At 42.1% G+C, this 15,550-nt stretch overlaps 1 protein-coding gene across 1 annotated transcript in view; it reads left to right on the top strand.

Annotated features, from left to right (window-relative positions):
* Positions 1-15,550, top strand: part of RLF (RLF zinc finger) — a 95,231-nt gene that overhangs the window by 14,187 nt on the left and 65,494 nt on the right. Inside the window, exon 2 of the mRNA XM_073615455.1 lies at positions 7,672-7,826. Within this exon, the coding sequence (XP_073471556.1) occupies positions 7,672-7,826 (155 nt within the window). The remainder of the gene's footprint in view (positions 1-7,671; positions 7,827-15,550) is intronic.

Below are 15,550 nucleotides of genomic sequence, written 5' to 3'. Positions count from 1 at the left end.
AGTAGCCCCCAAAACACCTTGTCCCCATGTTGATGGGGACAAGGGCCTCATTCCCACAACCCTTGCCTGGTGATTGTGCGGGTCTGCGGGCGGGGGGCTTATCGGAATCTGGACGTACCCCTACCATTTCACAAAAAAACTGTCAAAAATGTAAATGACAAGAGACGGTTTTTCACAACTCGAAGCTCATCCCTAATAGCGACCTCACACAACACAAATTTCAAGCTGCTTTTATCTCCTGTGTTGGAGGACTTGTCAGAAGTTATCAGGCTGATAACCAAGCTACAGAGCAGGAGAAAGCCACCGGACTCGGTGCTTTGGAGAGAGATAAGAAAACACTGCAGATATATGTGCCCAGCTCAAATTTCATGAATCAGGTTTACATCCACTTTATTGCATTCTATGCATTGAGGTGAAAAACCTCCTGTACTGCAGCAGAGCCCCCCTTTTACTTACCTGAACCCGATGTATGCTGTCTCGGCTCCTCATTGGATTGATAGTTACTGGCTCCCTCTGCTGTCAATCAAATCCAGTGTCAATGGACGCAGCGGCAGGACTCTGGAGTGCACCCGCACGAGTGTCCCAATGGAATGCGGCTGTCCATAGGGGCACTCAATGCGGAGGAAGAGCCAGGAGCGCCGCCAGGGGGCCCCAGAAGAGGCAGATCGGGGCCGCTGTGTGCAAAACCTTTGCACAGAGGAGGTAAGTTTTATAACATGCTTTTTATGAAAAAAAAAACAAAAAACCTTTACAATCACTTTAAGGCCCGGTTCACACTAGTGTGATGCGAGAACCCTGCAAATCCAGTGCGGGTTCCTGAATCGCACAGTGGTTCACACTGAGTTCTGCAAACCTCTGCGGGTGTCAGTGTAAGGTTAATGACACCCCCAGATCGGATCGCAGTGCTAACTGTGAAATTTTGCAGGAATCTGATTGCATAGGTATGAACTCCCATGCAATCTGATTCCACTTCGGACCAAAAAAAGGGTCCTGCACCATTTTGGTGCAAATGCAATTTAAGCCATATAATTTGTATGGCTGAAATTGCATCGCACAGACATCGCATGTGATCTGCACAGCAATGCGGTGCGAATAATATGCAATGTCTGGCATCACACTAGTGTGAACCAGGCCTAAGAGCAGTCACTGACACTCTACGGACTTCATTTTAGTGTACAGCCGTGGCCAAAAGTTTTGAGTGACACAAATATTTAATTTTCACAAAGTCTCCTGCCTGCGTTTTTATGATGGAAATTTGCATATATTCCAAAATGTTATGTAGAGCGATCAAAATAAGTGCAATCAATTGCAAAGTCCCTATTTGCCATGAAAATGAACTTAATCCCATAAAAAACATTTCCACTGCATTTGTGAAGAAGGCTTCAGGGCGCCCAAGAAAGTCCAGCAAGCGCCAGGACCGTCTCCTACAGTTTATTCAGCCGCGGGATCGGGGCACCACCAGTGCAGAGCTTTTGCAGGTGTGAGTACATCTGCACGTATAGTGAGGCGAAGTCCTTTGATGGCCTGGTGTCAAAAAGCAACTTCTCTCCAGGAAAAACATCAGGGACAGACTGATATTCTGCAAAGGGTGCAGGGATTGGACTGCTGAGGACTAGGGTAAAGTAATTTTCTCTGAATCCCCTTTCTGATTGGGGCATCCGGTAAAAACCTTGTTCCGGAGAAGAAAAGGTAAGCGCTACCATCAGTCATGGGTCATGCCAACAGTAAAGCATCCTGAGACCATATGTGGGATTGCTTCTCAGCCAAGGGAGTGGGCTCACTCACAATATTGCCTAAGAACACAGTCATGAATAAAGAATGGTACAAAAACATCCTCCGAGAGCAACTTCTCCAAACCATCCAAGAACCGTTTAATGACGAACCATGCCTTTTCCAGCATGATGGAGCACCTTGTCATAAGGCAAATATGATAACTAAGTGGCTTGGGGAAACAAAACATCAAAATTTTGGGTCCATGGCCAGGAAACTCCCCAGATTTTGTTCTCATTAAGAACTTGTGGTCCATCCTCAAGAGGCAGGTGAACAAAAAAGCCCCACTAATTCTGACAAACTCCAAGCATTGATTATGTTTGAATGGCCTGCCATCAGTCGGGATGTGGCCCAGAAGTTGACTGACAGGATGCCAGGGTGAATTGCAGCGGTCTTGAAAAAGAAGGGTCAACGCTGCAAATATTGACACCCCACTTAGAGCCAGTGGTCGGCTCTCTTGTATAAGAAATCCTGGATAACTAGCTGTTGAATTGCTTTTACAAGCAGCGGAGAGGGATGTCCACCTCCCCACATGGCCTTCCGCGGCTTTCTTGGGCATACCTGTCCTCACCGGCTGATCGGAGAGCCAAACAAAGCCCGGACTGGCTTGCAGCTATGGTAACCTGGAAGTGATGACCTGACATCACCTCTGGTTTACCTGGATGTCAACAGTGCCATTTTTAAAAATGAAAAGCATTTGAAAACACCGATCTTGGTGTTTTGAATGCTTTTAAAGGTAAAGAAGAGATTTGGGTGTCTTAGACCTCAGATCTCTCCATAAAGAGTACCTGTCACATGCTTATTTCTGTCACGAGGGTGTTTACGTTCCTTTTGACAGCAATAAAAGTGTTTAACCACTTGCTGACCGGCTCATGTACAGGCAGATTAACGTACCTGTAAGTTGCCCTTTTAGAAGCGGTTGGTGCGCCCGCCCGCCCGCCCACCGCGACCTCAGAGTGTCATCGCGGGTCCCGCGGACCTGATGCCTGCGGGGATACACACGATCGTCTCACGGAGAGGAAGAACGGGGAAATGCTGATGTAAACAAGCATTTCCCTGTTCTGCCTAGTGACAGGACACTATGTGATCAGTGTCATGTCACACACAGCCCATCCCCCCACAGTTAGAATCACTCCCTAGGACACACTTAACCCCTACAGCGCCACCTAGTGGTTAACCCCTTTACTGCCGGTCACATTTACACAGTAATCAATTCATTTTTAATTGCACTGATCGCTGTATAAATTTGAATGGTCCCAAAATCGTGCCAAAAGTGTCCGATCTGTCTGCCATAATGTCGCAATCACAATAAAAATTGCTGATCGCCGCCATTACTAGTAAACAAAAAAAAATATTAATAAAAATGCCATAAAACTATCCCCTATTTTGTAGACACTATAACTTTTGCGCACACCAATCAATAAACTCTTATTGCGATTTTTTTTTTTTTTTCTTTTATTATTATTTTCTTTTTTTTACGTATTTGTAGAATATGTATCAGCTTAAACTGAGGAAAAAATGTTTATGTATTTTTTGGGGATATTTATTATAGCAAACAGTAAAAAAATAATGCATTTTTTTTTTTTTCAAAATTGTCACTATTTTTTGTCACTTTTTTTTTTTTTTTTTTTTTTTTGCTTATAGCGCAAAAAATAAAAACCGCAGGTGATCAAATACCATCAAAAGAAAGCTCTATTTGTGGGGAAAAAAGGACGTCAATTTTGTTTGGGAGCCACATCGCGCGACCACGCAATTGTCAGTTAAAATGACGCAGTGCCGAATTGCCAAAAGTGCTCTGGTCTTTGGGCAGCCAAATGGTCCGAGGCTTAAGTGGTTTAAAATGAAAGCAACAAAGTAGAAATAAATATAATATAATGTAAAGTGCCCCTGTCACCGCGCACAAAGGTGACCATGTATGTCGGTCCTGCATGCAAACAACGATCGTCCCACACATGTGAGATATTGCCGTGAACGCCTATGGGCAGTAATTCGAAAGCGTCGCTTATGGATAGTAAAATTTACATGGTTTGTCACCTTTGCACAGGCATGTGCATTTTTAAAGTGATATGTTTGGTATCTATTTACTTAGCGTAACATCCTCCTTTTTTTTTTGACGCTCATCACTGTTTTTCACTCCATTATTGCTGTTTTTTTGTTACTCCTTTTATCAGAGGTCTCCCACACATGTGGTTATCTCACTCAACACCACTATCCCATACACTCATTCCCACATGGGGTTTTGCCCGTGTTTGGCTTTGCTTGCCGCATCGCGTTCCCTCAGCTCCCAGTTGGGGCCCTTTTGGCTGGTCTCGGAACTTCGTAGCAGTACCACTACTGTGTGGGCTAATTGAGCTCATGGGGGGTTCTCTCATGTCCTGGGTTGGCCCTTTGATTTTCTTTAGAATATCTAAACTTTATTGTTTCTTTTATCCATGGATAATTATCAAGGTTTTTCTCCTGATGATAGGCTATAAGGCCTTGAAACGCGTAGAGCTAACAACCGATATGTATTAATTTATGCAAATTTTGTATGGCCGTTCCTTTTCCCTACCTCATTTCAGTAATATCTTGATTGTTATGAGTCTGTACAATTATCTACTCTTATTCATATAATCATGTTTTATTTATCTTATGTATCCTACAATATGTACTAAAGTACAAATATTTATATATAGCAAAATGCATTAAATAATTTTTTTTATATATATTTTACAAAACGTGTTTTATGTATTATTAATTTTTTTTTTTTTTTCTCTTTTCGATCACGTTTCACAAAAGTTAATTTTCTTACAAAAAAAATTGCATTTGAAAAACAGCTGAAAAAATTGACAAATACACCAATTTATTCTCTGGGCATCTGTGGATAGATAGAGATATATCTATCTATCAAAACAATCAACAACTAATCGATTATGAAAGTAGTTGTCAACTATTTTCATAATCTGTCAGCCGATTAGTTGGCCTGCATACAGAATGCATTATTTGTTTACATATAAGGAAATACAGCTCAGTACACTGTCCATACATGTCAGTAAGTGCCTGAGAACTTGTGAATGTGTGAGGAGCAATGCCTTGTGGGACATGTAGTCCTGGGCAGGAAGTGAGTGGTTCTAAAGGAAAAATTATTTATTTTTCTTTTTAAACCTTGCTATAGGGGCGCTCTATATTATACTGTACACTGTACGAAAATTCCTTTGACCAAGAAATTTTCTATTCTGCTCCTTAGTTTTCACCCACAGTGATGGGAAAATTAAAACATCGATTTGACGCTACTAACGATTAGAAAATAGAACTTTCTTAAAATTAATTTTTACACCACACTTTGTAAAAAAAAATTATTATCCGATTAATCGAAACAATCGGCCAACTAATCGATTATGAAAATAATCGTTAGTTGCAATATATATATATTTATTTCTTGTCTTTGGGGTTCTAAGTAATTCTTCTAGCAGAAAATGCTGATTGTTACATGTTAACCACTTCCGGACCGCTGAACGCCGATATACAACCTAACTTTGAAGATGAATATCATTGTTATGACAGCAGCTAGCTGCCATAATCCCGGTATCCTCTTCTTCAGCGGGCGGTCCAGTTTCCGAATAATAGTGGTCTTTGCGGCGGATTCACCGTAAGATCACTTTTATCGCCGGCGGGAGATAGGGGGGTCACCCCTCCCGTCGCTCTCCGCTGCCCTCCACCACTTACCAGAGCCGTCGGTAGCGTTGGAGGCGATCGGATGCTTCTCCTTCCTGAGTATGGAGACAAGTGAGGGGCAGATGGCCCCCACCTGTCTCCATACCCATTGCAGGGCGGAAGCGTCACTTCCGCCCATAGCTCTTAAAGGACCATTATTTATTTTTTTTTTTTCTTAAATTGACAATTTTTTATTTATTTTTTTTTTTTTTATTGCATTTTAGTGTAAATATGAGATCTGAGGTCTTTTTGACCTCAGATCTCATATTTAAGAGGTCCTGTCATGTTTTTTTTCTATTACAAGGGATGTTTACATTCCTTGTAATAGGAATAAAAGTGACACAATTTAAAAAAAAAAAAAAAAATTGTGTAAAAATAAAAGGTAAAATAAATAAGAAGAAAATTTTCAACGCGCCACGTCTCGACCAGCTCGTCTGCAGAAGCGAACGCAGCCGTAAGTAGCGCCTTCATATGAAACCTGTGTTCAAACCACACATGTGAGGTGTCACCGCGATCAGTAGAGTGAGAGCAATAATTCTGGCCCTAGACCTCCTCTGTAACTCAAAACATGCAACCTGTAGAATTTTTTTTTTTTTTAAACGTCGCCTATGGAGATTTTTAAGGGTGAAAGTTTGTCGCCATTCCACGAGCAGGCGCAATTTTGAAGCGAGACATGTTGGGTATCAATTTACTCGGCGCAACATTCTTACACAATATAAAAAAAAAAAAAATTGGGCTAACTTTACTATTGTCTTACACTTTTTTGAATTAAAAAAAATATATATTTTTTAAAAAAAAAAAAGTGCGCTTGTAAGACCGCTGCACAAATACGGCGTGACAAAATATTGCAACAACCGCCATTTTATTCTCTAGGGTGTTAGAAAAAATTGTCTTCTAATGTTTGGGGGTTCTAAGTAATTTTTCTAGGAAAAAACTTTTTAACTTGGAAACAGCAAATCTCAGAGGCTCGGTCCTTAAGTGGTTAATAAAAAGTGCCCAAAAAGGCCTGGTCTGGAAGTGGTTAACTTTTTTTTTTTTTGTATCACTTTTATTATCACAAGGAATGTAAGCTGCCCTAACAATAGTTAGTGTTAGGTCCTCCTATACTATTCTATTAGATCCCAGATGTCTCCTCTGCCCTTAAAAGCTTCGGCTCATACCAAGATCGCTTTTTAAAAAACCACTAATGGGGCGTACACACGGTCGGACTTTTCATCTACAAAAGTCCGACAGCCGGTCCGACAGACTTCCTGCGGACTTTCGGCGGACTTGCAGCAGACTTTCTAACGAACGGACTTGCATACACACGACCACACAAAAGTCCGACGAATTCGTACGTGATGACGTACACCGGACTAAAATAAGGAAGTTCATAGCCAGTAGCCAATAGCTGCCCTAGCGTGGGTTTTTATCCGTCGGACTAGCACACAGACGAGCGGATTTCGGGGTCCGTCGTAGTTACGACGTAAAGATTTGAAGCATGTTTCAAATCTAAAGTCCGTCGGATTTGAGGCTGAAAAAGTCTGCTGAAAGTCCGGAGAAGCCCACACGCGATCGGATTACCAGCCAGATTTAGTCCGTCGGCGTCCGTTGGACTTTTGTAGACGAAAAGTCCGACCGTGTGTACGCCCCATAATAGTTTTGTTTACCTCTGACAAAGCCAGAAGTGATGAAATACTCAGTCCCGATCTGCTCCATCCATGGTCAGCCAGAGGAACCGCCAGCTGGAATCCCCGGATTCCCTGGTGGGACCCCCTCCCACCACTTGTAAAAGCTCTCCGCTGGCTATAAAAAAAAATACCGGGATGATAATCCGGGTATAACGACTCAATGTCAAGCGACATCGCCCAGTGGCAAGTGGTTGTAAACCTCAGACATGAAACATGAGCAAAGCATATTCCTCTATAATGTATATTTGTCTCAAGTCAGAGTACTAAGTTTCTTTTCTGTTGGCTGCCTTGTTCCTCTATCTGCTTCACATCTGGCAGGTTTTCCTGACACCAAGAGGTAAAAAGGTGATAGGGGAAGCACACAACTTGTGATTGACACCCTCAGCTCTGTTCCTGTGTGCGGTCTCCCGTCCTTTTTGGGGTGGAACTCTGCTTTAACAATTAATCGTGTAACTCTAGCGTCCAGGATGATATTAGGCTGAATAGACACTTCAAAATTAAATACGTTTCATTACAATTGCTTTTTTTTTTCCTTTAGATGTTACTACAACACACTGAAGATAATACAGCATCAGAAAGTCTCATGCATTGTGCAGATGTTTATGAAACTGCTCTGAGAAGTTTTGCAAGTGCAAGACCTTACCTTACCACTGAGTGTGAAGATGTTTTGTTACTTCTCGAAAGACTTGTATTGTAAGTAAAATCAGGGATTTGCATGTGTTTTGTATTTTATTCAAGTGCTCTGACATACACTTCAAATCTGAACTCTAGGTTGTAAAAAATACCTTTGCCCCAACACTGCAAGCATTAAATGTTTGCCTAGGGGGTACAGGAATAAGTAATACTTACCCCATTCTTGGCTTCAGCAGACTTCCTCCATCCATGTGGCTGGTCCAGTGCTGCTGCCAGTGGCAGTTGTTCTGTGGCAAGCTCCTCAACATATAATGCAGAATTCATAACCCTGTATGACGATCATGCTGAACCACTGCCTGTAGCATTGGGGAGAAGATGACAATGCTAAAACCAGGCAGAGAAGGGAGTATGGTATGTAATACAGCCTCTTCCAGTTGCCCCTAGAAATATTAAGCATTTTAATCTTCTATATATATATATATATATATCTATATCTATAGATATAGATATATATATATATATATATATGTGTGTATATGTGTATATATATATATATATATATATATATATATATATATATATATATATATATATATCTATATATATATATATATATATCTATATATATATATATATATATATATATATATATATATATATATATAGCGTGTACAATTGCAACACAAGTCGTATTGTAATTGAATGTTCTTAAAAATGACCTTTCCCCTTCAATCTGCAGCTCTGTAATTCTCTGAAAATGCAGTGCAATATGGCTACCTGGCGGTGTTCTGTAAACAGAATGTGTACAGAACGCCCTCCAGATATGTCATTTCCTGCTTGTATGGCTCACTGATTTTCCCAGAAGTCTGCACTAAGATGCAAGGCAGACTTCAGGCATCCCCTGCAACAAAAATGTTGTTTTTGGTAACATACTTCCAATAGGAAATCACAGCTTTCCTCATTAAAGCACTGCAGGTGCACAGCTGATTGATTATGAAACCACTGCCATTCGACTCGCTATCCCACATGGACACAGACAAATGCAGAGGGATTTCTTCAGAATAACAAAAGTTAGGTATCTGCAGCAAAGATTGTTAAAATACTTGTACATAGATCACCCAGAGAGGAATGTTTTTTTTTTTCACAATGAAAGTGTAGTTACTCTATAACCGCTTGCCGACCGGCTCACGCCGATATACGTCGGCAGAAGGGCACATACAGGCAGAAACATCAGCTGCGGTGCCGACATTGCTGGACTTCAGGGCAGGTAAGTGTCCTATTATTAAAAGTCAGCAGCTGCAGTATGTGTAGCTGCTGGCTATTCATTTTTGCAGGGGTAAGCGGACCCTCCTCTTTAAGACCATGTATTGAACGGTAACTAGTCCATCTGAGCCCTCTCTGTATCTGTCTACATAACTGGCAGTATTGTCAAGTGCTATTCAAAGCATTTGTTGGCAATACAGCAAGTGTAACCTTAATGGATCATTATCACAAGCCCTAAGGCTCAACACAACCCGTCAAAGCCATGCCAGTCCCAAAATAGACATAACATTTGATAGACCTGAAAAGTATTAAACACTGCCTGATACTTAGTACAAGAAAGACTCTCAAAGCTGAACAAAAAATGTAAAAAATACTTACCCTAGTTTCAACAGTGACACCCACAAAGTCCCTTGCCAGAATTTCCAGGTGCCAGTCTTTGGCTGCTTGATTGGCCGGCGTGGGATGACATCAGCCATGCGCACGCACAGGAGTGCATTCAACCTAACACACAGGCACATGCGCAGCTCAGTGTACATTCTGCAGGGGATTGCGAACAGGCAGTTAAATGCATTTTACTTCAAAAGAGACATTGCATGTCTCTCCTGCAATAAAGACCCTACCTGTTTGCAATTTTTTTAAATTTTAACTTCAAATCCTCTTTAACCACTTAAGCCCCGGACCATTTGGCTGCCCAAAGACCAGAGCACTTTTTGCGATTCGGCACTGCGTCACTTTGACAATTGCGCGGTCGTGCGACATGGCTCCCAAACAAAATTTTAAGACCTTGCCTCACATTGGTCCTTGTTGCTGACTACCACATAACCTATTTTTTCGAAAACGGAGCACGAATCCCACTCTACAAGTTACCTCATCCCATACTTCCCTAATGTGTCTGGGGATGCTTTTAATAATACACAGACAGAAGGCACTGTATGAGGTAGGTAGATGCCTTTGACCCATCTAGTGGTATCTTTGTTAACCTGGATCAATCCAGCATCCACACTGGGCACAGAGCACCCATTTGTGAATCTCTTCTTAAAAAGGCACAGCCTCAGGTAGGGCCCAGGACCTTTCAGGGTGTTTCTAGTCTGCACATAGAAGTCCTCAAACAGCGAGTAGTGGAAAGATCTTTGCAGCTGCAAGAGCTCTATAGTCCTCTGCCTATATCAGCAGGGTGATACGCAATGCATCAATGTTTGACCACTTACTGACTGCTCCATAACAGATATACTGCTACAGGGCGGCCCTTCTGTGCAGAATTGCGTATAAATAAGATTCTGCACTTCCGCCTACAGGTGGCGCACATGTGCAGCTTCTGCTGCGATTACTCACTGCAGAAACTGATCTGCAAAGCTCCGTTCTGACAGGGGGGGAAGTGATGGATTTTGTGTCCCTGTAAAGCATCCCAGACCCATTAGGGAAGTCTGGGATGAGGTAACTTGTAGAGTGGGGTTTGTGCTCTGTCTTTGAAAAGATAGGTTATGTGGTAGTCAGCAACAAGGACCAATGTGAGGCAAGGTCTTAACCACTTCATAATAATATAGAAAGAGTGCTGCGCAAATAAAAGTCCTTAAATAAACATAAAAAGTATAAAAGATGTAGTGGCAGGATAAGAGGACAGGATCCACCAGTGACAATATACAGGCTGAGATAAATATCAGGATGGTGACTAATATATCCCTCCACCGGGCTTGGATGGCCCCTCACCTCAGATATTCGACCTGAAACAGGTCACACCGCTTGTATAAATGGATGGATCAATCTGTATAATTGGTAATTACTCCTTCACCTCCCAGCAAGAACTGATAAATGCCAACCCATTGGGAAGAATCTCAATGTCTTCAGATCCATACTCGATGCCGGCCAGAAGCTGGCAGCTTGGAAGCTCGACGGGTTCTATGTCTCTGACCAGGTTGATACGATCGGTGAAATGCACAATCCTTTCTCCTAGAAAGGCCAGGAAGACCCCAAAGAGTGTGATTTGGGGTCTTCCTGGCCTTTCTAGGAGAAAGGATTGTGCATTTCACCGATCGTATCAACCTGGTCAGAGACATAGAACCCGTCGAGCTTCCAAACTGCCAGCTTCTGGCCGGCATCGAGTATGGATCTGAAGACATTGAGATTCTTCCCAATGGGTTGGCATTTATCAGTTCTTGCTGGGAGGTGAAGGAGGTGAAGGAGTAATTACCAATTATACAGATTGATCCATCCATTTATACAAGCGGTGTGACCTGTTTCAGGTCGAATATCTGAGGTGAGGGGCCATCCAAGCCCGGTGGAGGGATATTAGTCACCATCCTGATATTTATCTCAGCCTGTATATTGTCACTGGTGGTTCCTGTCCTCTTATCCTGCCACTACATCTTTTATACTTTTTATGTTTATTTAAGGACTTTTATTTGCGCAGCACTCTTTCTATATTATTATGCTCTTGAGGTATTTTTTGAATTGACCTTAGTGCCTGCTTGCATTTACTTTGCTATGTCCATATATTAGTCAGCGCTGAATTTAATTATATTGTTTTTACGCTTAACCACTTCATCCCCGGAAGGATTTACCCCCTTCCTGACCAGAGCACTTTTTACAATTTGGCACTGCGTCGCTTTAACTGCTAATTGCGCGGTCATGCAATGCTGTACCCAAACGAAATTTGCGTCCTTTTCTTCCCACAAATAGAGATTTCTTTTGATGGTATTTGATCACCTCCTGCAGTTTTTATTTTTTTGCGCTATAAACGGAAAAAGACTGAAAATTTTGAAAAAAAAAAAAAAAAATATTTTCTACTTTTTGTTATAAAAAAAAAATCCAATAAACTCAATTTTAGTCATACATTTAGGCCAAAATGTATTCGGCCACATTTCTTTGGTAAAAAAAAAATGTCAATAAGTGTATATTGGTTGGCGCAAAAGTTATAGCGTCTACAAACTAGGGTACATTTTCTGGAATTTACACAGCTTTTAGTTTGACTGCCTATGTCATTTCTTGAGGTGCTAAAATGGCAGGGCAGTACAAACCCCCCAAATGCCCCCATTTTGGAAAGTAGACACCCCAAGGAAATTGCTAAAAGGCATGTTGAGCCCAGTGAATATTCATTTTTTTTGTCCCAAGTGATTGAATAATAACAAAAAAAAACAAAAAAAAAAATTACAAAAAGTTGTCACTAAATGATATATTGCTCACACAGGCCATGGGCATATGTGGAATTGCACCCCAACATACATTTTAGCTGCTTCTCCTGAGTATTTGCGTTTACCACATGTGTGGGACTTTTTGGGAGCCTAGCCGCGTACGGGGCCCCGAAATCCAAGCACAGCCTTCAGGATTTCTAAGGGCATACATTTTTGATTTCACTCCTCACTACCTATTACAGTTTTGAAGGCCAGACTGACGCTTGCGTTCACCTTTGCGCGAGAGCAGGGGGGGACAGGGGTGCTTTATTTTTTTTTTTTTGTTATTTTTTTGCTTTTTTATCTTATTTTTAAACTGTTTCTTTTATATATATATATATATATATATATATATATATATATATATATATATATATATATATATATATATATATATATATATATATATATATATATATATATATATATATATATATATATATATATTTTTTTTTTTTTTTTTTTTAAATCCTTTTTATTGTTATCTCAGGGAATGTAAATATCGCCTATGATAGCAATAGGTAGTGACAGGTACTCCTTTTTTTTTTTTGAAAAAATTCTCTCCTCTGCCCTCAAAGCATCTGACCACACCAAAATCGGTGTGATAAAATGCTTTCCCAATTTCCCAATGGCGCTGTTTACATCCGGCGAAATCTAAGTCATGAAATGCTCGTAGCTTCCGGTTTCTTAGGCCATAGAGATGTTTGGAGCCACTCTGGTCTCTGATCAGCTCTATGGTCACCGGCTGCATTCTCGGGTTCCCTGTTGGGACAGGAGAGCCAGAGAAAAACATGGAAGACGGTGGGGGGGGGGGCATTCCCTCCCACTCCTTGTAATATACCAGTACGTTGCTGGTCCTTGTTGGGCATATATTGTAAACTTTTTTTTCATGCAGCCTGTGGGCTGAACGAAAAAAAGATTGATCGGTGGGTATGCCCACCATTAGAATACCTCCCTTCATCCACCAGCTTCTAATGATGAGCATACATGAGATAGATAGATAGATACCGAAGCATGGGGGCATCCTCCCGCAAAAGTTAGGAGCAAATCGCCCCTCTGCTGCCCCCATGCTTCGGCATATATGCTGAAGTATGTAACTGGTGGTCAAATCGCCTCCGACAGCGCTGGAGTCACGGCTTTATGTATCGTGGGAGCAAACGCTGTTGCTGTCAAGATAAATAAATCCGCGCTGCAACTGAATGGCGTACCTGCTAAGCAAATGATGGTTAACAATAAAACAAAGTAACATTACAGTAAGACTTACCATACCTGAAAAGCAAATACAAAAAAAGTAGTATAAAATATATATATGCCGAAGCATGGGGGCATCCTCCCGCAAAAGGTAGGAGCAAATTGCTCCTCCACCCACTGATGCCCCCACGCTTCGGCATATATGCTGAAGTATGTAACTGTGGTGGTGAAATCACCTCCGACAGCGCTGGAGTCACGGCTTTATGTATCGTGGGAGCAAACGCTGTTGCTGTCAAGATAAATCCGCTCTGCAGCTAAATGGGGTACCTGAAAACAAAAAAATGGTTAACAATAAAACATAGTAAACTATAAAAAAAAATTGCATATCTGAAAAGCAAACATGGTAAAACATAATAATAAAACATTGCAGAATAGAATACAGTAAAAAAGAGCAGAACAATAGAGCGAGAACAATAAAACGACAACTATTTTTTTTTTTTTTTTTTTTTTTTTTATCTTATATATTTTTTTTGTGTTTTTTTTTTTAAATTTTTTTTACTTGGGTAGGGGTACTCGGGAGGACATACGGAAAATGCCTGTCTTGCAGTCGGCTTACTGCATTTGGTTGGGAAAGGTGAGGTGGAGCACCGTCTGGAAACAGAAGGGCTCTGACGATCTCTTCCTGGAATTAAAGGAAGGATCCAATCCATCCTGAAGCTCTGTATAGCACATGAGCGTTCAGCAAAGCCAATTGAAATAAATAAACAGACACTTTTTTGTACCAGCCTCTGGGCTTACGGGCAACTAGGTACGGCGCCAACAACTGGTCGTTGAGGTCCACCCCTCCCATGTCAAGGTTATATTCGTGGACACAGAGGGGTTTCTCCATAACACCAGTCGCCGTAGGAATTTGAACCGTCGTGTCTGGATGAAGGGAGGTAAGAACGAAAACATTCTTATCCCTCCGCTTCATAGCGAGCAAGTTATTACACTTGAAGCAGGCTTTCTCCCCCAGCCTAAGACAGGAATCTACAAGCCACTGGGGAAAGCCCCGGCGATTAGGTCGCACGGTGCCACATGCTCCAATCTGTTGTTCCGAATAAGGGTGACACGAAGTCGCACACAATCTTGCCAGCGCTTCCTATGTAGTCAGGACAGTTTGTCGGCTCTACGTGACTGTCTTTGCCCTCGTAAACCATAAATCTACACGTATAGCCTGTGGCCCTGTCACAGAGCTTATACATCTTGACCCGGTATCTGGCACGCTTGCTGGGAAGGTACTGTTTGAATGGCAAGCAGCCAGAAAACTTAATCGGGGGCTCATCAACGCAGACAACTTGATGGGGAGTAAACAAGTCTGCAAAACGTTGGTTGAAGTGGTTTACGAGGGGCCGAATTTTGTAGAGCCGATCGTATCCAGGGTCTCCACGAGGATGACCGAGTTCATTGTTGTTGAAGTGCATGAACGGCAAAATCTGCTCGTATCGTACCCTGGTCATGGAGGCAGAGAACAAGGGCATATGGTGAATTGGGTCAGTGGACCAAAAATGTTGAGGGAAAGGCCCAGAAAGATCTTAAATTCGGAGACCGTAATTGGTTTCCAATCTCCGGCAAGGGAGGACTGGGGAATAGTGGCGATGTGTTGACCAGCGTACAAATTGCTTTGGTCCACAATAGATCTATAGAGATCTTCAGTGAAAAACAGCGAATAAAAATCAAGTGATGTAATATCAACAGTTTTCCACCTGAATGCCGTGTTGGCCAGTGAATGGGGGAAGTACGGGTGCTGCAGAAGGGGTGGGTTCCCAATTAGGATTGGCGAATGCAGCAGCAGGGGGCACTATGGGCACGACGGGCCTGTGTTCCTCTTCTTGGTGGCAACGGGACACTACTTGTGCTTGCCACCTTACCAGCTTGAATTGCACTTATGGGACTCGCCACATCACCAAGTGTTAATGCAGTGCTGGATGTACGACCAGGGTGTACTAGGCCGCTGGTGCTTGCCAGTTCATCAGAAGGAATAGCAGCGCTAGTACTGCTCTGCTCCATACGAGGGACCTGCGGTTCTTGCACCTCAATAACAGCAGAAGAAGATTGGCATCTGGTACGCCTGACCTTGGCAGGGACCACAACTCTGTCGTCAGAGCTATCTGTCATGGAGCC

This window comes from Aquarana catesbeiana, linkage group LG02 (assembly GCF_042186555.1).
Source record: "Aquarana catesbeiana isolate 2022-GZ linkage group LG02, ASM4218655v1, whole genome shotgun sequence".
In the NCBI taxonomy this organism is placed as follows: Eukaryota; Metazoa; Chordata; class Amphibia; order Anura; family Ranidae; genus Aquarana; species Aquarana catesbeiana.
This window is presented reverse-complemented; position numbering and strand designations above follow the sequence as displayed.